Source organism: Nipponia nippon, unplaced genomic scaffold (assembly GCF_047370975.1).
Source record: "Nipponia nippon isolate SJK-2023a ecotype South Korea unplaced genomic scaffold, ASM4737097v1 scaffold_23, whole genome shotgun sequence".
Classification (NCBI taxonomy): Eukaryota; Metazoa; Chordata; class Aves; order Pelecaniformes; family Threskiornithidae; genus Nipponia; species Nipponia nippon.
In genome coordinates this window covers 1,955,247-1,976,017 of record NW_028262340.1, presented here as the reverse complement: position 1 = coordinate 1,976,017, position 20,771 = coordinate 1,955,247, and the positions used below count along the sequence as shown (strand labels likewise).

Here is a 20,771-nt window from a genome sequence, read left to right as displayed (position 1 = left end):
GATTGGCCGGAGGGAGGGCACTGTCTAACACGGGTAACGCTGATTGGCTAAAGGATGCCACCCTCCATCATTACGCGCGGCGATTGGCGGAGTGAAGAGGTGCCGTAAGGTGAGGGAGGGAGTAAAATGGCGGCGGCCGGGGCGGGGAGAGTGATGGCGGCGGTTGGCAAGTGCTGCGCCGGGCGTTGATGGGCCCCAAGCTTCCCTGCCGCCGCCGGGCAGGGCTCGTCCCGCCTCACCCCGCCTGGCTGGGCCGGCACCGCGGCCCCTGGCTCGGGCCCAGCCCAGCCGCTCCCCCGCAGCCTCGGCCCCTGTGAGCCGCTGAACCCTGCGGTGCGAGGGCAGAGAGCGTCGGGGCGCCCCCTGAGCGGCCCCGCGGGGCGCTCGGGGTCGGTGCGGGTTGCAGCCTGAGGCAAGGTGAAGTCACGGCTGTTGCCTGCTCATGGGCCTGTCCGCAGGTGGCTTCCTGTGGTAACGAACTATTTCTTTTTCAAGGCGTCTCCCTGAACTCGGGCGGTGGATGTGCAGCAGCCCGGGGTGAACGCAGCTGGCCCGGCACCCTCGGAGCGTCTCTCGCCTGGACCTGGGAGGCCCGCGGCGATGGAGGTGCTGCCCGAGCTCTACGCCATCTTCCAGGGCGAGGTGTGTGGCGCTGATGCCTGCGGCCCTGGCAGACGTTCGGGCCTGTGGCGTCCTTCTTTATCTCTCTATTTTGTTGTTTTAGGCGCTGCTTAGTTCAGTTTGGGTAGCTGACAGTTCTGTTCCATGTATATACACACCTCCGTTTGTGTTTCTGTGTGTTTGTGTACATGTGTATAGATATACACACATACACTTATAGGTTGCTTATCTGAATAACGTAGGAGTGCTTGGCTGACCACACCTGCTCCAGAGTTCCCAAGCATTGCAGTGCCTAAGCAGCCTTGAAGCCTAAGGCTGAAGGAAAGCAGGAGAGCCGTGTAGGCTTCTTGTGCGTATTCTAACCTGTGGTTTGCAAACAGGTGTTTTGTGAAGGGCTTTACATTAGGTGCTGTATCAATTTTCTTCACAGGTTGCTACAGTGACGGAATATGGGGCCTTTATAAAAATTCCAGGCTGCAGGAAACAAGGTTTGTTTCTCTTATTTTGTTCAGATTTAGTTTCATGTCGGCATGTTTGAGCCAAGCAGTCGTCCTTGGAGTTAAAGGCTTGCTAGCTCTTAAAAACAGCTCAGAAAAAGTTTTATTTTCTAAATTAGGAAGAAACTGAGGTTCTCAGAAAGTATTTAGAATATGATGCTATGTTTGCGTGAATACCAAAACGATTCAGAGGGCTTTTTGGTAACTTCAGGGTATTTTAGAGAATCATTTTAAGGTGTTGGACAAACTATAGAACCTTTCTACAATTAGTTTGCCCAATTTGTTTCTTTTATGACCCATGTGAATGAATTAAGTAGAAACAGACTGACATAAAGCTCAAATAGAAAATAAACCAGAGAAGTTGACTTAAAGCTCTGTCTACGTTTGTGGGAAACTTGCAAAGTCAGACAAACTCATTTTACAAGCGAAGCAGCTTGCGGTGGATGTTCTATCAGGTGCTGGTAGGCCCACAAATAACCCCTACTCCACTCTCCTCTTGAAGTGCCCGGTCACTGTAGTGCCAGTTCTAATAAAAGTTTTTGGACAGAAGTGTGGCTGCTGGAGGGAAGTCGCTTTGAGATGCGAACGGGCCCTGAAATATGAGCCTGGACAGCAAGGTGTGTTTCCATATTTATTCTCCCTTGTATAACCCTGGAGCCCACGTGTCATTCGTGCAAATTAAAAATACGGTTTTGGGGCTGCGTGACCTTGCAAGCGTAGGAGATCAGGGCAGCCTTGGTGGTTCATGCTTTTGACTTTGCCAGCAAAGTATTGTGTTGCTGATGTGTGAAATGGGCTCTTTATTCTCCGGCGCTTGGGGCGGCCTCAGAGGAGAGGCGGGAAGGGAGAGGTGTTAGTGCCTGCTACAGTTTTCCGTATGGACGCCTGATATTTTGAGTACAAAGACGTTGCTTTGGGGGCCTGCTTCTCTGAGCTAATTTGAAGCAGATCTTGATGAGCTTTTATATGTTTGATTGATGCAATTAGTTGAGTCTCACCTGCCCAGTGTACTGGAGGAAGGAAATGGTTAGTTTTGCTTAGGGCAACCACTGGACGTGTTCCCTGTCTCCCAGAGCAGTGGCCTCCGAATGTTTTTTATTGTGCACCCCCAGTGCACGATCAGTTACAATCAGTGAACCCTAGCAGTTAAAAAAACTTCTGAGCACATGCCCCCCGATATATGTATATTTAATTATAAATTATATACATGTACTACTGTACTAATGTTATGTACATTGTAAAACAGACTCAAAAATGGACGTTAAAAAAGGATGAGCTAAAGATGAAGTAAGGACTATTAATTTTATTATTTTATTTATTAATGGTACAAAAATATTTTCTTCCCACACCCCAAAGGATTGTCTTGCATCCACCCCACTTTGGAGACTGCTGTCCTAGGGGACAAAACTGAGATTCACTGGAGACTTGTCTTTATTTTTTCCCTTTCTTCTCTTCCAAAACCACGACCAGGCCTTGTCCATAAGACTCACATGTCCTCCTGCCGCGTGGATAAACCCTCAGAGATAGTAGATGTTGGAGACAAAGTATGGGTGAAGCTTATCGGAAAAGAGGTAACGTTAATTCTTGTTTCTTTAGTGCTGTGTAGATAAAAAATACTGCGAAAACACTGAGAACTTCTGCGCACAGAGGCCGTGTGTTCCTGTCGCTGTGTTGGGGTTTGACGGGCTCTGTTTTACAGACAGGTGAATTCTCTACCTCCAGGCGTGACTTTGGGCACATTGCTTCTGGGACCAGCAACACTGCAGTTCAGGAAAAGGGACTTCAGAAAAGCTTTTGGCTTAAAAGCAACAAAACGCTTCCCTTTCTTCCCCCGTGCACCCTTTGCAGCTTGCATCGCTTTCACGCTGTGATTTGGTGGCTAAATGAGCAATTTGAGAGGATCCCAAGATAAGAGCCAGTATAAACACTGTTCATTAACTGTTTTGCGAGACCGGCGCGTTCTTAGAAGCAGCTGAGGTTTTTGTGTGTGTGTTTTCAAAAAAGTAGCAGTGGCAGTGCGTTATGCCCAAGAGAAAATAGAGGCTTTTGCTTTGTTTTGAAGTAAGACTGTGATACCTTTTTTTTCCCCCTACAATCTATATTGCTTTTTCTTCTGCAGAAGATGTGACAATAGGCATATCGTCCGTGTTTAAGGATTACTTGGAACAAAAACTAGAGGCTCTTGCTTTGGTGAGCCATGGAAACAAAGCAAGCTGACTGTGTTTTGTTGGGGTCAAGGTGGAAGCATTCAGTTCAAAGTTGCACAGGATTTGGCTGTAAATGCTTTGCTTTTTTTTTTTTTTTCAAAGATGAAAGTCAGGTTGATGTACAAAACAGGCCTTAATTTTGTGTGAGATAAGGGAAACGGGTACAAAACGATGTATAAAACAAGCCTTAATTTTGTGTGAGATACGGGAAACGGGTTGAGAAACTTGGTCTTATTTACACAGTATAGAAAAACGATATGAAAGACTTTACAGCTTTTTAGCAATCTGTGGTGTGCTTTTTTTTATTTTGTTTGCATAAATTTTTATTAAGCCACTGTTTTCTTTATCTGGAGCACAGTTGTTGGGTTCCTGCTGCCTTTGCTGTAGAGGCAAGGGGCGGAAGCCTGTTGGAGAGCTGGACAGCGGAAGAGTTCATTGTTAGGTTGCCTGCAATAACTGCACAGATGTCATAAACAAAACAAATACCTTCAAAAGCAGCATCGGTAAAAATGCAGGCAGGTGTAAGAAAGGCTTGAAAAAACTCCAAACGTACAACTTCATCACTTTAGAAGCAAGAGCAAATGCGGCAATAGAGGTCTTACTAGGATTCAGAAAAGAGTAAGTCCCTAATAGAGATACTGAAAACACTTTTAGTCTCCTAAGAGGATCGAAATGGGAAAAAGGTTATCGAGTTGTATTTTTCAGGATGCAAGTCAGCCGAAGTACTGGTCCGGGGGGAGCTGCCTTGGGGGTGGATGATTTGAGAGTTATAGCAAAGCTGCCAAACATGCACTTTCATCTACAGCTCTTGGGTTTGGTCATATTGAAAGCAGAATGTTAATCTGAACGGACCTATAGTTTGACATTGTCTTATTATTGCGATAGCTGCTTAACAGGAGCTGTTTTATTAGCTAGAATACTCCAAATGCAGCTACAAAATAATAGAACAAAAGCACTTCCATGGAGTCTCCTTTGTGGTGGTGCTGCTCTTTGCTAACCAATTTCCTCCCTTCTCTGTAGGCCTCCAGACATCTTTGTCATTTACTCCTCTTGTTCCCTATCTTCCTCTTCAGATGAAAGATGACAAACTGAAACTCTCCCTCTCCATGAAGGTTGTTAACCAAGGCACAGGAAAAGACCTCGATCCAAACAACGTTTCTCTTGAGTAGGTAAATCTACTGAGCAGAATGCAACAGATCAACAGGTTGCTACTGCCTGCTTTTCCCTGCCTTTTGTTCCTGGCTCTCCTGCCATACCTATTCTCTAGGTCCCCCCTCCTTTGGAGCTCTTCCTGAGCCCCCCAGCGATGGCCTGGCTGGCTGGAGGTTGACTGAAGGCGCTCCCTCGGTTACGCTGCCTAGAGGCAGGCAGGAGCTGGAGGAGGCTGCAGCGAGTTCCAGCCCTTCGCACCACGGCAGGGTTTTCATTCCTGCATTGTGATGGCCGTGTGCTTGTACCGAAGGACTCTTCATTCCAGCTGGGGATTTGTCTCGTTTTCACATACTACGAAATCAAATCTTAACTGCTCAGATGTTTCAGAGCTTCCTTGTGTACCTTTTTTTGCAATGCCTCTCCCAGGTCAAGTAAAATTGCTTTATTTTCATACTGCGCAAGTATATATCTGTGTGTATATTCACGTATGTAATGCAGATGTTAATATAAAGGGTGTAACTGCAGCTCCCCGCATTTGCTTTGTGTAGAGAGTGCTCAGTTAATCTCAAAAGTAGACGATGACAGGTAATACGCTGTTACCAATGTGGTTTGTACTAATGAGCAGTTGGTCAGCTCCGTTCTTTGGTTTAGCTGATTAAGTGGTGCTTTTAGAGCAACATTTGAAAAAACTTGTGTTTAGATTGTACCTAAATAAATATGCAGGGTTAAAGGTGAGAGTGGATTGAAAATGGAGCTGTCCTTCTCTTTCCAGTCAGGATGAGAGGAAAAAACGCACATTCAGAGACTATACTAGCCAGAAGATCACGCTTGAAGCTGTCTTGAACACTGTGTGCAAGAAATGCGGTTGCAAAGGTACGCTTGTGCAGCGTTGTCTTGTTCTTTTGATGTAGCCTCCTTCTAACCAGGTAGTGACCCGTAGGTAGGATTGCATTGACACACCTCTCATGGCTCTGTACAAGGACTGAATTTTGCTTCCACGTGTCTCTTTTAGAGCAGAACTACGTTTTCTATCACTTCTTACGAAAAGGAAAGGCTTAGCTGAACTCCTTTATTATAAAGGTTTGTTGCTTAAAATCGCATCCCTTTGAGCTTCCAGTGAAGAACCTTCCTACTGAGTACAGGTTCAGTACAGCTTCCCTTCTTGCAGTATCTGTCTTAATGTGACTTACAGCTGAGGTCTCGTTCCAGTTTTGCATTTTAAGAAATAAACATATGCCTTCAGCAGATGATTTTGTGATGAAGAATGATCAGTGGAAATTACTGGTTGGTTGCTGGGAACGCAGTGTTAGCTTGTGAGCGGTGTCTTAGAGCTGAAAACAAGCGTTTGGTTTTTTTAACCTGGTGAAATTTGTGTTTTACCTAGTACAGCAATGGAAAGTTGGCTTCTGTGATGCTTTTCCAGTAGCTTTTTGCAAGTTGCTGAGGCATAAAGTAGTTTTTTGTACATGGAGTTTTTGCTGCACCCTACTTGTCTTATGTTGTTTAGCCATAGAGTAAATAGTTAAGCTGGAGTTAATGCTGTTCTGGAGGAGGCTAATAATGAACATGGTTCTCTGTAGTGGTAGATAACCATCTTTAAAATACCATTTTAAGCCCTTGCACAGACACATTTCTACCAATTGCCCTCTTCAGACAAGAGCATCTTAGTTGTTGCCTGATCAATCTTTCCAGAATGACCTGGGTTGCGTTCGTTCCCCTGGCTTGTTTAATCAGGGCATGTTAAACTAGCTGAAATGCTAGGACAAAAAATGTGTAGATTCTCTTATTGTGACTGATAATAAAAAGATCATTGGTGGCACTTCAGGGGTCTGAAATGCAGTTGTTTGGAGAGAGAAAAAGAGGATTGCTCCTCTTGAAGGTTGCTCCTTCAAACCCTATTTTACAGGTCACTTTGCCAAGGAGTGTTTCGTGCAGCCTGGAGGTACCAAATATAGCCTCATTCCAGAAGAGGAGGAAGAGGACGTGGCAGCAGCAGGATATGAAAGAGATAAAAAGACCAGCCTGGCTGATGATTCTTCAAAAAAAAGGAAAAAGGTATGAGGTGCCCTACTGCTGGCCTGGAAAAGTGAGCCAGATAATTTGTTCTGTGTGGTTACATCTGTGATTCACTACAGTGACGTGGTTATGAGTTGCCAGTTCTGGGCTGAGAAGGTGGCTCAGTTTTTGCAGATTCTGTAGCAAAACAGGAATCTGCAGACTTTTTAGTAATTCTTTTACTTTCTCCCTTTATTCTTCTTCAACTGTCTCTAACATAGTTTTGTGCTATAATGCACAGTCCTCAAAAGAGATTTCTTATAGTGAGAAAAGGATTATAGTTTTTTTTCTTGGTCTTTGTGAAGCTCTATAGAAATTGCTTCAGTTTCCTGAATTTCTATGATTCTTGCCCATAATGCTGGCTCCCCTCCCTTCTTGCTGCTCCTGCCCTCACACCTTTCTTTAATCTGAACTAAATGCCCTGCTGCCTTGCTGCAGCAGGTATCCTGACCCAGCGGGTGCGATGTGAGCCAGGCTTAGCTGCACATGCCAGGGGAAAATCGCTGGCTGTATTTGCACAGGGAGTGTACTCCATTTCCAGGCTCTAACGCAATTCTTGTCCATGTGAAAATGTCAAGAGCGAAGACACCTTTTATGGCCGGTGTTTGAACTCTGGCTTCAGAGTGTGCTGGTATAAAATGCAAGGGAGACCTGAATCCCAAACAGGAGCTTTTGGGGGTCAGTCTGTTTATACAGCAATGAGTATTCCAGCTCTAGACTTCAGTAAATAAACTGTTTCATCAGCCCCTTCACAACTGATGACCAACTTTTAATTACACTTCCCTTTGGTTTTTTTCCTCTTTTTTTTTCCCCTTTCTTTCTACCTCTGTGGCCTGTCTGTAGCCCTGGAGAGGGGCAACAAGCAGGTGGTGGGTTTCATTTTTACAGGAGAGAGACAAGGACGGTGTTAGCAATCGCATAGTGAGAACTAACTTCTGAGGGCTCGGTTCTCCCAGGCTCGCTGCGGAGCTCCCTGTGCAGCACCGCGGTACCGCTGCTGGTAGGAGAGGCTGCAGAGGCTGGCAACAGGGAACGGAGGAGTCTGTTTTGATGGCAACACTCGGACCAGTCCAGAGTGACTGACACTGGTCACTGAAGTTTCGCTTCCAGTCGTGTTTTTCACTGGTACTGTGGTTTCAAATAAAAGTGTACCAAAGTGCCAGAGAGGGGAGTAGGGATTTTGTTTGTGGAATTGGAGGTGGTGACTGCGGCAGAGTAGAAGAGCCAGGTGACTTTCCTTGTCTCAGCCCCTGCCCTGTTGCGTACCTGTTTCTGCCCTACAGTCAGTACAAAACGAAGTTAGCGTTAATTTGATGCCTAATTTGCTGTTCTTGTTCGCTCAGTAGCACTCTGGACAGCTGATCCAGTAGTGGGAACAGGATCTCTCTTGACGGTAGATCCTGTTGCCTGTTTCCATCCTGAGATGTGCGTTGCTTCCCCACCACTTAGGCGCTTATTCAAGAATGTCTTGGACTTGTCTGCAGAGTGTCGTTATGCTGCGACAGAAAATACACATTCTCTCCTTTCTATTCTGATCTTGGAAGCACACAACTGAACCGAGTTGTGTCTCGGATCCCCAGCTAACTGCGACTCTGACCTTTCTGGACTCCAGACGTTGGGCTTCTCTCCTGCCGTGGAGCGGTGTGAGAGCAGGCCATCGGTAATACCTCAGCAGGGCTTGGGTTCTCTTCCCTCTAGCAGTGGTGATGGTTTGTCTGGTAAAGGCTTGTGTAACTGCTATTTAAATGCTATGGGGGGAAAAAAATTACACTAAGGTGTGCAAATAGCTCATTGTCGTATCAGTGCCCATCCACCGGGGTGGGGAGTCCCTGGGGAGTCTTGCCCTGCTGGGACTACAGGATATGTGGGTCACTGTCCTGAATTTGTTACTGATTTTTTGGGGGTCTGTGGATTAACAGCCTCCCTTTAAATCTTGCTTGTTCCTTTGATCTTCCTCCCTTCTCAAGGAGGAGATCAAAAGTTTTCAGATGTTTTCCAGTGCTGGAAAACAAAACTTTGAGCTTTTTGGAGGCAGGATGTGGGATCCTTGAAATGAATAGCTCCCTTGTTGTCTCGAGTGCCTGCTGTGATCTTGTCTGGGAGCCACCATGTGCTTCCCTGCTTGCCTGGGGGCCCCGGGGGATTTACACGAAGTGGAAATAGCTCAGTCTACCTACTAACAGTGGCCTTGCTGACCCCATCCCTTCTGATGTTTGTAACATAACATTTATGTTAAGAGCTTATATTTTTAATATTATAAATTTATATTTATGCAAGAGCTTATATTTGAGTAGATAGGGAACTGCTACCTACCAACCATCTGTTTAATGTCATAGCAATGGTATTAACACTTTTGGTTGTTCATGATCAACGTTTTCTGTTTCCTTGACCTGATGCTTCCTTGCAGTCCCCTGGTGCTCTTCACTCTCCCCAGAGACTCCTCTCCTTCCAGAGATAGGCCGGGGTCCTCACTCCCTGTTTTCCCGGCTTGCCTTCCCAGCGGTTCCTCAGTTCCTCGCTTTCCTCCTGCCTGAGCCCCACAGCATTTACAGGAGTAAGACAGCTGGAGGCTTCAGGTCTCTGCACTGGCCCGGGCTTCTGGCGTGACCGAGGGCACAAGTCTTTCTAGCAGCAGACGTTAGTGCCCTGTTACTACTCTGCACGTGAGAGCACTGTCCTGCCTCCCGTGACCCCTGAGAAAATAAGCGACTTGGGGGAGAAGCGGAGACGCCGCTGTCGCGGCGCTGTGCGGAAGTACCGGAGATCTCTGAGGAGCCGCTGGCAGCTGCGCAGGCTGCCTCCCTTTCGCTTTTACTCTTTGGGTCGCAGGGTGAAGGAGCTCCTATGGGAACGGGGCAGCTTGCCTGTGCTCAGCTTGCCTGGGAGGGAGTGCGCGGAGAAGAAATTAACCCTTCCGACTCTTCTCTCCTGTCTTTAAAGAAAAGATTTGCTGTTTTCACACTAGGAGTAACTCCTTTAATTGGAATTGTACACAAGTGTCCCATCTTCTGCTCGGATACATTGATTAACTTACTTATCCCTGGGGTAGTTTTGCAACGGTCATTGGAATTGCGTGGTAAATGTGACCTGTGGTGGCTTTTCGGCAGACTTTGCTGCTCTTTCCTCCCACCGTGCAAAAGATTTCCAGGCAATCTGCTTGCAGATGTTGTCTCTTCATGTATAAACTACACCTTCTTAATTATTGTTTGTTCAGTGACCTGTAGGTCATCAAGCCTTACTCCATCCGCACTTGTAGCTGGTATTTATTTTACTAGTTCTTAAATGGCATTAGCTTAGGGCACAGCTCTTCAGACACTATGCTGTTCTCTTGTTGTCTGTATCTGTGCTTTTCTGAACTTTGTTGTATTTATTTAACGACCACGGACTGGATTCTTCTCATCAGATTAATTCTGACTGGTCCTCAAACAAGGGATGCAATAATACCTTTAGATTTACGTAATGAATCTTGTTTGGAATTAAATTGGGTGGTGGAATTTAAGTTTTTTCCTTTTTTTTTTTTTCTTTTTAAGAATTAAAAAACCCTAGAAGGAATACTGGCACCTCTCTGGAGATGCAGAAAGACCTATATCTGGAAATCCATTCTGATTTTTCACAAGGACAGACATAAAGTCTCCAAATAAGACCAGAGCTCCACAAAAGGGTCTGGCGAAAAATATTTAAACTTCTTGGAGAGTTCTGGGCACTCTCCTCTTATCTCAAAATCAAATACCTTTAGAAGGAATGAACTGTTGTAACATTCTTAAAGCCTAGCCCCGAGCAGCTTTCCTTACAAAGGACCGGAGGGAGCCTGGGGTGCTAACGTGGTCCCCTCTTAGTGCCAGCCTTGAAAAATAACTAGAGCAGAGGAGAACCAGCGCTGTCGGGCTGTAGCCCAGCCTGGTGCTTGTCTGCGTGCCAGCTCCCGACACGGGGTTGACAGATGAGAGATTTTTGAAGCAAATTTGTTCTGTTTTGGTAGAATTGTAATCGTTACGTAAATTGGACAGAACGTGCGAGGAGTTGTGACGTGCAGGTCTTCGGACTTGTTGGGCCTCTGCGTCTTTACACGGGGAGCCTGCTTAGGCAAAATCCGCTCAAAATGTTGACACAAGTGCAGTGTTTGCGGTTCTGGGGGAGTGCCTGGGTGTGCCTGCGAGCCGAGTTGAGCTTCATCCATCAGCAGCCATTGGCTCTGGAGACCAGTTTGAAGCTCAGGGTGTGGCAGGGCTTTGCTGCTGTTGCTGGAGGCAGAAATCTGGCCTTCGCCCTGGCAGTGCCCTCTCCATACGTAAACTAGAGAAACACAAACTGGAGAAATGCTCCTGCTTGCGCAATGGTGAGTCAACTGGTGACCAGCGGAGTGCCCGTCTCCCAGTACGGGGGTGCTGGAGTTTAAAGAAATCTGTGGTCTAATAGGAGGATGCTGCTTGTGCAGAATGATTTCACAGCAGTGCTGCCTTCTGCTACAGAAAACGTTAAGCTTTTCTGTTGCTGACTTGCTCCCTGCAGTATTTGCAGTCCAGCGTGTGCTTATGCTGTGGTGCTTGCATTACTGCACTGGAAGTACTTTTGCTGTGGGGTTGTGAGTGGTTTTGCTGTTAGAAGTCCCCCAAAAAGGGGAAACTGAAGTGGGTTTTTTGGTTTTGTTTGTTTTTTTTCTGACAGCACAATATCCACGTGTGTACTTTTATTTCCCCAGTCATCCTGAAGGGACTGGTGTGACATCCTGTCCTGCCTTCGGCCTTCACATGCTGAGAAAGTTTCCCAAGCTCTGGAATGAAACTCTGTTAGTTGTTAAGGTCTTGTCAAACTTTCTCACCATGTGCACAGGCTGGAAAAGCTTGAGAAAATTCTCCTTGCTGCATCCTTTTCTCTAGAAGATTTAACTCTTTGCCATCCTCTTCTAAAGACTGTTATGATTTGCTTTTGCCCTTTGTCTGTGGATAGGGGACTTTGTAGTGAGTCTGGTATTGTCCCACAGAAAAACTGAGACTGTCAAATTTTGGGTGACATCAATGATCATAGTGCTGTTGTGAAGCCACAAAACCGATACCTGCCCCGGGCCTGCTAGGTGTGGAGTGGAGTCAATCATCTGCTCTCTTCCCTGGAGTCCCAGAGGGCTCTGCCTGATGTTCAGCTCCAAGCCACACGTTGTCTTTGCTCTTCCACCTCTCTAAAAGAGTTGTTCTGTTTCACATTAAATAAGCTACTAGCTCCCTTCCTTTGTTGTCCTGAACTGATAGCCTGTATCTGGTGCTACGACACACAATCCATGCTAAATTGCTCTCTTTAGCTGGGCCTTTTGTGTCCCCCCTCTTACGGGAGAATATGTGGGTTTTAAATGAAATATAGGCAGACTCGGCTTGCCTTCCCGTAAGCCAGTATATTAATCTTCATATGGAAACTGCGCTTGTCTGAAAGTGGTCAAAGCTAATGGAAGAAATGTCTTGTGGGGAGGAGGGGGGAACCCAGCCTTCTCTGTGCTCTCTGCATTGGGACGCTGCTTTTTCCCCAAGCAATTTTAAGACAATTTGCCCTTCAGGGGAAGATTGTGGGTGGCACTGGAGGGCTACCAGCAACCCTGTGCCCTGGCTGTTACCACATACCTAAATACAGTGTAGGCTTGGCTTTAACGTGCTCACCTGCCTTGTTGTGAGCTACCTGAGCGCCTCCAAGCCTACAGCAGGCGGAGCAGAGTCGGGAGCTAAAAGTCAGTTACTGCAGGGGATTTTGCTCCCCTCTTTGCCTCATTTTTCCTGCTGCACTCAGCAGTTGCTTCTGGCTTCTGTTTCAAACAGATGAGTGCTGGTTTCTTAGCTTGGAGTCTTCTGGGTGAATATGCACGTGCTGCTGTGTCTTGGGCTTCCTTCTGTGAAGCGAGTTTTCTGCACGCGGATGCTTTCCGACCTGTTTCCAGCCAGGGCTGTTCTTTTCCCCTGGGTAGGGTGGGTGTGTCGCAGGCCTAAGGCAGCACCTGTGGGCGCCCAAGGGAGGAGGCAGTATCTCACGCCGGACCCACAAAGCCAATGTCAGCGCCGGGTTCAGACCTTTGGCCACCCCTGTGCTGCACCTGGGTGTGTTGGAGCGGGTAGAAATACTTCCCACACCAGTCATTCTGATATTGTACAGGTATCTCATGTACCTGTGGCTGCTTGCCACTGTTCCTTTCATCTAATTATGTGTTTGTTTTCTCTCCCTTGGCTTAGCTTCTAGGGTGGCTGTGGATGTCCACAGCTGCTGGCCAAGGAGGGCCACCTCCCCAAGGACTCGTCCTGCCTGTACTCCTGTGACTGGCATAACCATGCCCTTGGGCTCGCTGCTGCTTTCTGCCTTCTCATGAAATGAGTGCGTGGCCCTAGCAGCCCTGCCAAGGCAGGGCTGACTTACAGCAAACCCTCCCAGTAAAACTCTACAAGCCCAAGGGTGGCCTTGAGGTCATTGGGGACACTCTTGGCAAAGAAAATAAGTGGAGCTGTTGGCTTGGGGGCTCCAGGCTTCTCCCATTACGCTCCCTTCTGTAGTGGAATGTAAAACACGTTTGTGTGTTATGTTTGGGACTGTCATTTGACCGCTGTCCGTCTCCTATTGTGCTGCTCCCTGTGTGCACAGCCATGCTCTGAACAAGGTGTCATTCAGCCTCTTGAAATTAGAGGTGTGGGGGGGAAACACGGCTTTTTGTCTGGCTTACCAGACTCCTCCTGGTCTAGCGATGCCTTGGAGTGAATGCCCTGGGCTTCTCCCACCTGTTGGCGCAGGCTCAGCAGACTTCACTGCTGCTAACGGAGAGCTCGGCCCTGCAGAGGTGCTGGTCAGACTGGGAGGCAGTGCCGTGGCTCCTTGCTCATGCTCTGCTTCGAGGACTCGCTTTGACCCCAGCTGCAGTGCCGCTGAGCCCTCTCAACTGCGGGGCATGTTTTTACAAACCCAGGGTGACACCGGTCTACAGGAGATGCATCCAGTAAGGATGAGGTACGCGCGGGGGAAAGGAGTGGGCAACGGCTAGGGGCTAAAACCTCATCTAGCGCAGCTGGCCGTAGGACATGTATCCTGGCGCCCGGCTGCGTAGTTAAATTATGGAAGAGAAGAGGATGCTGGATTGCAGCAAGTTTGGGGCGGATTGTCCCCAGTCTTACGGGTGCACCAGCTCCAGAGCAGTGAGCACACGCGGGTCAGCCGGGAAGGTGCAGCTCGCTTTAAGCAAAAATGCTGGTATCTGGCTTAGCCAAAGCAGCAAGCTTTGCTGGCTGGGTTGCATTCCTGACTGGTGTCGTCTAAGCCTGTCGCAGGCAATCGCACGGGCTTGGGTTGCCTGGCTGGCCCGTCTCCGCTTCATGAAACCCTCCTTTGCTTCTTTTCTCGTGTCCTCTTTATGGCCTTGAATGGAATGAAAATTCACGATAGCCATTTTCACAGGAAGGTCTCTCTTTGATGTTGATGTGACCGTGGATGAGATCAGTGGGTCCTCCTTGGAGGCCAGTGTTGCTGGGCTTGGAGGGAAAGCTGGAACCCTTACTGACCTTAGCAATCTTGAAGTGCTTTATATTAAGCACGTGCAAAATATTAAAATTACTTTTTTATGGGCCCTCTCACCTGCATGCTGCTTTCCTTTACTTCCCAGAAATGAGGGGCTCTGAGATAATACCTCGCTTCTGCAGGAAAATAATTTCTTTTTCAAAGCATCTTCCTAAAATATGCCTGAAAAAAATATCTTCCATCTTGTTCCAAGAGTTGGTCTACGTGATGGTTTTGCAGGTATTCAGAGAACGAGAAAGGTGAATTGTGCTGGGCTCAGATTTGGTGCTCCTGGCACCGGCGCCGCTCGGGCTGTTGCTGGTTGCCCAGCCCGCCCCGGCACTGGCCCGCTCTGGCCGGAGGGCGCTGATTTACCGAGTCGTTAGGCCGCTGTGGTGCTCGGAGGGCACGGCCGGCTCCCGAGAGCTGCGCTCAGCATTTCTCCTCCTGCTCCTCGCTGGAAGGGGTGAAGCGATGGGCAGAGCGGGGCTAGCAGCGGGGCTGCGTGCGGCCAGCACAGGCAGATCGGATCCTCTCCCCCGGTGCTGCTTTCCAATTAAATATACACAAATTGCTGTACTGCGTCTTTATCTGCTTTGGGGTGCTCTGCCCAATGCCATCCCAGGGGAAGGCGTGCTGCGGTACTGATCTCGGAGTACTCTCTGCTTGGTAGTTACTGTGAGATGCCTCAAAATTGGGGGTTGAGATCCCTTTCACGAGCTTTATTCCAGCAGCAGCTCTTCTTATTCTGCATCTGAATGTCTGGTCTCGAGCTCTGCGTTGTTGTTGCTTCAGGGCCTCGCAGATACGCAGCCATGGGGCTCAGCGCTGCCCCGGACCCTGCCTGCGCGCGGGGGGAGAGGGCGGGAAGCTGCGGGAGCGGGTGCAATCTGTTGTGAGATTGCACAAAGAGTTGCTGCTTGCAAAAGCGCGCTTTCCTCATGCCGGCTCCCCTCCGGGGACGGCTGCAAGAAGCTCTGACGGGCATTGCTTGGGCTTGGGCTTTCCTGCAAGCAGGGCGTGTTGTCGTCGGTGCTTTCCTGGCAGCCCGCAGGCCGACGGTGGTGCGGGGAAGCGGGGATGGCGCTATTTTAGAAACCCATTCCGTTAGCAAAAAGGCTTCATCCTGCCAAGCTCTATTCATAAAGAATAGCCCTCAATAACGGAGTAAGCTCTGACTGTGGAGGGATGGCAAGGCCTCTCGGGATTTGACTAACAGTTTTCAGGCGTGGGTTTGCGTTCGGGTACCCCTCTGCTCTGGAAGCTGCTGTACCCTGCCCGGTGCAGCCCGGACCAGCAGCGGTGGTTAAATCCTGACTCACGGGGCAGAAGCTGTGTGCACCTTCCGTGTCGGAACGGGCTCGCCCCGTCCCAGCTTGCGAGGCACTCGTTCTAGAAAGTGTCTCCCTGCCCCGGTGAGCATGAATGACAGTTTTCCCATATGCAAGGCTTTTCATTTATTTTCCATCGTTTGCTAGGAGAAGAAGAAGAAAAAGAAGCACAAGAATAAGCAGTCATCCGAGTCGGACTCGGACAGCTCGGACTCTGAGAGCGATGGGGCTCAGCCGGCCAGCAAGAGGCCCAAGCATTCGGGGAAGCCCAGCAAGGCTCAGAAGAAGAAGAAGAAAAAGAAGCACAAGAAGAAGCCCCGGGACTGAGCGGGCAGGCAGGGGCAGCAGCATCGCGAGTCCCTGGTGCCCACCACGAGGAGCGAGCAGAACTGAATCGGCCTTCCCCTTGCTCCGGGGACAAGGAGTTTCCGTCTCCTAACAGCAGTGCTCGGCGTGTGGCGGTACGGGCGTTGACTTGGATACAAGCTGTCCTCTGTTACCTTAGGCGCGGGCTGCCCTTCTCTCCCACCGGTAGGCACTCCTGCCAAAATTGGTTCATTGCACCCCTTCGTCGGCACCGCTCCCATCCTGTAGCCTCGTGTTTTGCTGGGGGAGCTGCCAGCGCTCGGTGGCTCCCCTGGACAGCGCGGCCGGCTGCACCGAGCCTGCGTGACATCAGCCTCTATCCGCTTGCCTGTAAAAGCTGGAGCTGTGCGGCCGTGCTCTCCCTGCCCCTCCCCACACCGCGCTCGGGCACGGGGCTGGTTCTTGCTGGGCCCTGCGATGGGGCCATGTCCTCCCCACCAGTAACGGTGCAGAGCCGCTTGGCTTTGCTCCGCAAACCCTCCCCCGGCCTCGCTCATTTTGTCTGCAAACATTGGGAGTGAAAGAGTAAGAAGCAAGTGGAGGAGTGGAGATATTTTAAGTAAACATTAACTGTGGTGTGTTTGCTGCCTTGGTAAGTGATGGAAAATAAATCTCTCCCATCTCCAGTTGTACTTTGTACTGCGTCTTTTCTTCTATGTGCTCCACGCTTCGTCTTGGGCAGTGGAAGAACAGGGCTAGCTGTTTGGGAGGGGACGTGACCTGCATTAAAGGGGTTTTTGGCAGTCCTGGCTGCTTTCAGAGCCTCCCCGGGGTGGGAAGGGGGTGTGCGAGGAGGTAACCCCTACGAGAAGCCTGGTGCCTTCTGGTAACGAGCAACTGGAACATAAATCTTGTAACTGGAGCTGAAGGTCAGGGGGCTGGGATGGCAGAGGGCCGGGCTGGCTACGGGGAAGCCAGTGGGGCTGCCGGTTGCTGTAGCAGGAGGGGGACTGGGGGCTGCTGGAGGCAGCCCGCCCCTTCTCCCTGGGCTCTGCCCTTTCCAGTGCTCCTTGCCCCAGGGCTGAGTCCCCCCTTTTGGACCGGTTCCCTTCCCAAACCCAGACACAGAGTGCTTGTGACCTTGATTCCCAGCTCGGCCGCTGCCGGGTGCGCGCCATCGGCTGATGCTTTGGCAGAGCGCGCCCGCCTGCACCGGTGGCGGAAAGATCGCTCTCGCTGGGATGGAGCGTGCCTGGATCCCGGGCCATTGATGGCAGAGCTGCTGTGGGAGTAAAATACTATCCCCTGTAAAAGCACGTTTCTAACCATAACCACCTCTTATTTCCACAGCTCGGAGAACCAGCTGAGAAGGGCTACTGGGATCACTGATGGTTTAACCCCCTGTGCTGGTTTTGGCTGGGGTAGAGTTCGTTTTCTTCACAGTGACTGGTATGGGGCTGTGTTTTGGGTTTGTGCTGGAAAGTGTTGGTAACACGGGGATGGTTTGGTTATTGCTGAGCAGTGCTCACACAGAGTCAAGCCTTTTTCCAAGTCAACTGATCACAGAGCTGTAACAACATGGCCTTTATTATTTTTCCATGTGGGTTTTCCCACTGTTAATACAAAAAAGAACCCCAAACCACGAAACCACCACCCAAGCCCCGGGCAGCCCCAGGAGGCGATGGGGAGCGGGGCAGCAGGCAGCCCCGGCGGGCGCGGTGAGCTCCGAGGCCGCGGCGAGCTCCGAGGCCGCAGCGAGCCGTGCCCGGCGCGGGGCGAGGGTGGAGGTGAGGCGGGGGGCGAATGCGGCACCGGGTGACGGGCGGGGGAGCTGGGGACGGCGCCTATGTCGCCCTCTCGTAGGTGCGGGTGGAGACGACGTTGCCCATGGTGAGAGTCTGGTGGCAGAAATGGGGGGGGTTAGTGGTGCTGAGCTGGTTCAGCTCCCAGCTTGCCGGGTCCCGGGCTGAACCCCCCCGATTTAAACCCATTTCTGTTTCCTTACCAGAATTAATTTCCCATCCTTCAGCTCCCGGACCAGCGATGTCTCCTTCCCATCCCACTTCTGCACGTGGATGAGTTTGCCTCCATCCAGCTTGACCAAGGACTGCGGGGAGAGAGCACGACCCGCCGTTACCTTCCCCCCTGGGGTTCCTTGGCTCTGGGGGCTTTGTCCCTCAGAGGGGACGATGCTGGGTGTCCTTGTGCTCGCCTTGGGCCCCGCAGGGCTCAGGGACAGGCTGCGGGTGCCACTGTCGGGGTGCCCATCTGCCAGCACCCCGCCTGACTTTGCCAGCCGACTTCAGTGCAGGTTGGATCCTTCTCTGGCCACCGGCCGGGCCATGGCCTCGGCTGCCCCCCAGCAACCCCACCGTGGGCCCTGTCACGGTGACCCTGCCCTCCCTGACCCAGGGCAGCACAGGGAGCCCTGCCCAGGGCCGCATCCTGCGCCGGGACCTGATCCCGGCCGCTCCCAAGCACGGCTCGCTGGCTCCGGTGCCGGAGGAAATCAAAGAGACAGGGCAGGTATCGGAGCAGGTATCGGTGCTTTGAACTGGACGGCCCAGCGAGGGTTTTTGGAGGGGCTGATCCGGCAAACACGCCTCTGCTCGCCAGGGCCGCTGTTTGCGCAGCTGTAGCTGTTGACTCAGCCCCGAGAGCCCGGCCGGTGCCAAGGCTGGTGTGACAGCCGGCTGGGCACGGCCGCGGGGCAGTGTGGTGCGGGGTTGTGCCGGGACAGGCAGCGGCGCCGGCTGCCCGGCCCCATCCTGCCCCGTGCCCCCCACCCAGCCCCTCGAGCGCTGGGTGCTGCCCCTTGGGTGCCTCTGCAGCTTGGGTCTCCCCGTGGCTCAGGCAGGGGCTCCACGCACCTTGGGTCTCCCTGCGCCTCGGCTCCCTGCGCAGCGCGGGTGCCCCGCAGCCCTGGAGCCCAGACGTGCCGGGTGCCCCACGCCTCGGCGCACCCCATGGCGGGGCAGGCCCCACCTGCCCCACCCCATGCAGCCCATGGCTCTGGCAGCTGGCCCGGCCCCCGCTGCCCTGTCCTGTGCCCTCTGGCCACCATCCGAGAGGCACCTGAAGGGCACGTCCCCGGGCTGCGGGCAGGAGCTTTGAACATAGTTTCCACCAGCTCTGGCGGGCCCGAGCGGCGGCAGCGCTGCGGGCAGGGCCGTGCTGCCCTGGGTCTGCCTGGCGCTACCGCCTTGCTCGCGCTCGTCCCAGTGCAGCCCGTCCTCGCTTTGCGCCCAGCCCTTGCGCTTGCTCCTTCGGGGCCAGGAAGGGGTTTGGTGTCCAAGGAGCCCCAAGATCCCCCACCAAGGCCCCCCTGGGCCAGGCGGGGGGCACGGGGCTGCCGGCTGCTCCATGCACGGCGTATTTAATGGTGCGTGGGACTGGCAGCTGGGAAACTAGGAAAAAGCAGGGGCTGGATCGGTCCTGCGAGGGGAAGCACCTCTGCGGGGTGGGAGAGGCCATGAAAGAAGCTCTGACCGCTCTCGAGGTGGTTTTTTCCTTGCTCTTACAGAGAGGAACCGCCCAACCGGGGAGGTATCGGCCTCGCCAGGGCCCCCCAGCCCCTGGGGAGGCATCGGCCAGGCAGGATCGCCCAGTGGCTCTATCCCTGCCTGCCGGGCTGCCTGCTTTGTAGGGCAAGCAAAGAGGGGGCTCAAAAGTGGGTCTCGTGTCCCTCTCCCCTCCCGCAGCAGGGACAACACTTGCCACCACCCCACCACCTCCCCTCGCCGCCTCTTGAGCAAGCCCCTGGGCGGCAGCTGACGTTTGCAAGCCTGCTTCTTGCACAACCTTCCCGGCAGCTCCAGCCCCGTTCTGCTCTCCAGAGGAAAACCCTGCTGCAAAACAGGGTGAGGAGGGGGGGATCGGCTGGGTGAGACCGGGCTTGAGCACCAGCTCCAGCGGGCAAAGCAGTTTTACCCTTCCAAAGGCAAAACGGATGGAGCCCTAGAGCCAAGAGCTGATGGCCGGATCCAGCAGAGCCCACAAACCCTTTTTGGGGGTCCGACGCAGGGGAGCAGGCGCTGGGGGCTCACCTTGACGTGCCTGTCGTCCGCCGTCGTCTCGTCAAACTCCTCACCCAGCTTGAAGCTGATCTCCGTGCTCTTGAAGGTGCTTTGGGTCTTCACCGTGATCTTGTCGCCCTCCACCTCGATGATGGTGGTGGGTTTGGTGAGGCCGGCCATCTGCCGGGTGGCGAAGCCCACGCCTGCGGGGTGCAAGGTGGGGGGGGGATGTGACCGTCAGCCTCCGGTCCCTGCCGGCATCACTCCGGAGCCCTTCCTCCCTCTGATAGTGGGGGGGAACCCCAAAACCGCTCCCCACCTGCGGTCCCAGGTGACCCTGTGTGTGCCCACCACGCTTGGGGGGGCTCTGGGGCAGGAGCAAGGCGGGGGGGGGGGGCTGGGGATGCTGCCATTGCTCGGGGACGGATCCTGCACCAGCACCCACCAGCTCCGGGGCTGGGCGGGGTGGGGGGGCACTGGTGTCACACCCCCCCCCCCCCGGACTGCTCTTGGAAGGGGGTCCCACCCTGCCCAGGAGCTGCACAGGGGCTGGGTGATGGGGGGCTTGGAGCGGGGGATAAAGGCTGGAGGGGTCCCGGGCGGCTCCCTGCACCCTGGGGGGGCATCCCCTCCCGCCGCCAAGGGCTGTCCCCGCGGGGGGACAGGGGAAGGACGACACCCCCTACCCAGCCCAGCAGAAAGCCCCAGAGCCCCCCCAAACCCACTCCCACTGCCTGCAGCCCCCCCGCAGCCAGGGCCCCGTCTGCGGGGGGGCTCGGCCAGGCAAACTGGGGGGGGGAGTAGAAAAAAAAGGGGGTGATGTCCCGACTCCAGCCCCCCCCCCCCGCAATCCCCCCTCCCACTCACCCAGCGCCTTCATGTACTCATCGAAATTGGCCGTGTCCACCAGCTTCCAGGTGCCCACGAAGGCGTCGACCATGGCGAGGGGTGCGGGGGGACACAGCCACACGCGTGCACGGGGGGCCCGGGGGTCCGGCCGGCTGCGAGCGCCGCACTGCACAGCCCAGCTCGCAGCTGCCTGCCGGCCTCGCGGCCGCCTTAAATAATGTCCTC

The 20,771-nt window shown here is 52.5% G+C and overlaps 2 protein-coding genes across 4 annotated transcripts; one reads left to right on the top strand and one right to left on the bottom strand.

Annotated features, from left to right (window-relative positions):
• The first annotated feature begins 101 nt into the window (after nt 1–101).
• Nucleotides 102–16,367, top strand: ZCCHC17 (zinc finger CCHC-type containing 17). Of its 3 annotated transcripts, XM_087760922.1 has the most exons (8): nt 103–417; nt 496–642; nt 1,052–1,109; nt 2,589–2,689; nt 4,399–4,490; nt 5,250–5,350; nt 6,384–6,532; nt 15,523–16,367. In XM_087760922.1, exons 2-8 carry the CDS (start codon nt 601–603, stop codon nt 15,700–15,702), a joined length of 723 nt encoding a protein of 240 aa, XP_087617048.1. In that variant the 5' UTR covers nt 103–417; nt 496–600; the 3' UTR covers nt 15,703–16,367. The 3 variants fall into 3 exon arrangements, with proteins under 3 accessions (XP_087617049.1, XP_087617048.1, XP_087617050.1); XM_087760923.1 differs by lacking the exon at nt 2,589–2,689 and having other exon boundaries at nt 102–417; nt 4,346–4,490; XM_087760924.1 differs by lacking the exons at nt 103–417; nt 496–642 and having other exon boundaries at nt 1,050–1,109; nt 4,346–4,490.
• Nucleotides 16,368–17,250: 883 nt separating this feature from the next.
• On the bottom strand, nt 17,251–20,766 carry FABP3 (fatty acid binding protein 3). Its single transcript, XM_087760979.1, has 4 exons — nt 20,565–20,766; nt 19,728–19,900; nt 17,687–17,788; nt 17,251–17,579 (listed from the first exon to the last, which is right to left on the bottom strand). The coding sequence occupies exons 1-4, from the start codon at nt 20,635–20,637 to the stop codon at nt 17,526–17,528; spliced, it is 402 nt and encodes a 133-aa protein (XP_087617105.1). The 5' UTR covers nt 20,638–20,766; the 3' UTR covers nt 17,251–17,525.
• Nucleotides 20,767–20,771: the final 5 nt, after the last annotated feature.

Excerpts from the sequence above, each read along its gene's own strand:
- FABP3 (XM_087760979.1), bottom strand. The coding sequence starts at position 20,637 with ATGGTCGACGCCTTCGTGGGCACCTGGAAGCTGGTGGACACGGCCAAT. Across the intron at positions 19,901-20,564 it reads TGAGTACATGAAGGCGCTGG|GCGTGGGCTTCGCCACCCGG; the intron begins GTGAGTGGGAGG and ends TGCACCCCGCAG. Across the intron at positions 17,789-19,727 it reads CGGACGACAGGCACGTCAAG|TCCTTGGTCAAGCTGGATGG; the intron begins GTGAGCCCCCAG and ends CTCTCCCCGCAG.
- ZCCHC17 (XM_087760922.1), top strand. The coding sequence starts at position 601 with ATGGAGGTGCTGCCCGAGCTCTACGCCATCTTCCAGGGCGAG. Across the intron at positions 1,110-2,588 it reads TCCAGGCTGCAGGAAACAAG|GCCTTGTCCATAAGACTCAC; the intron begins GTTTGTTTCTCT and ends AACCACGACCAG. Across the intron at positions 6,533-15,522 it reads CTTCAAAAAAAAGGAAAAAG|GAGAAGAAGAAGAAAAAGAA; the intron begins GTATGAGGTGCC and ends ATCGTTTGCTAG.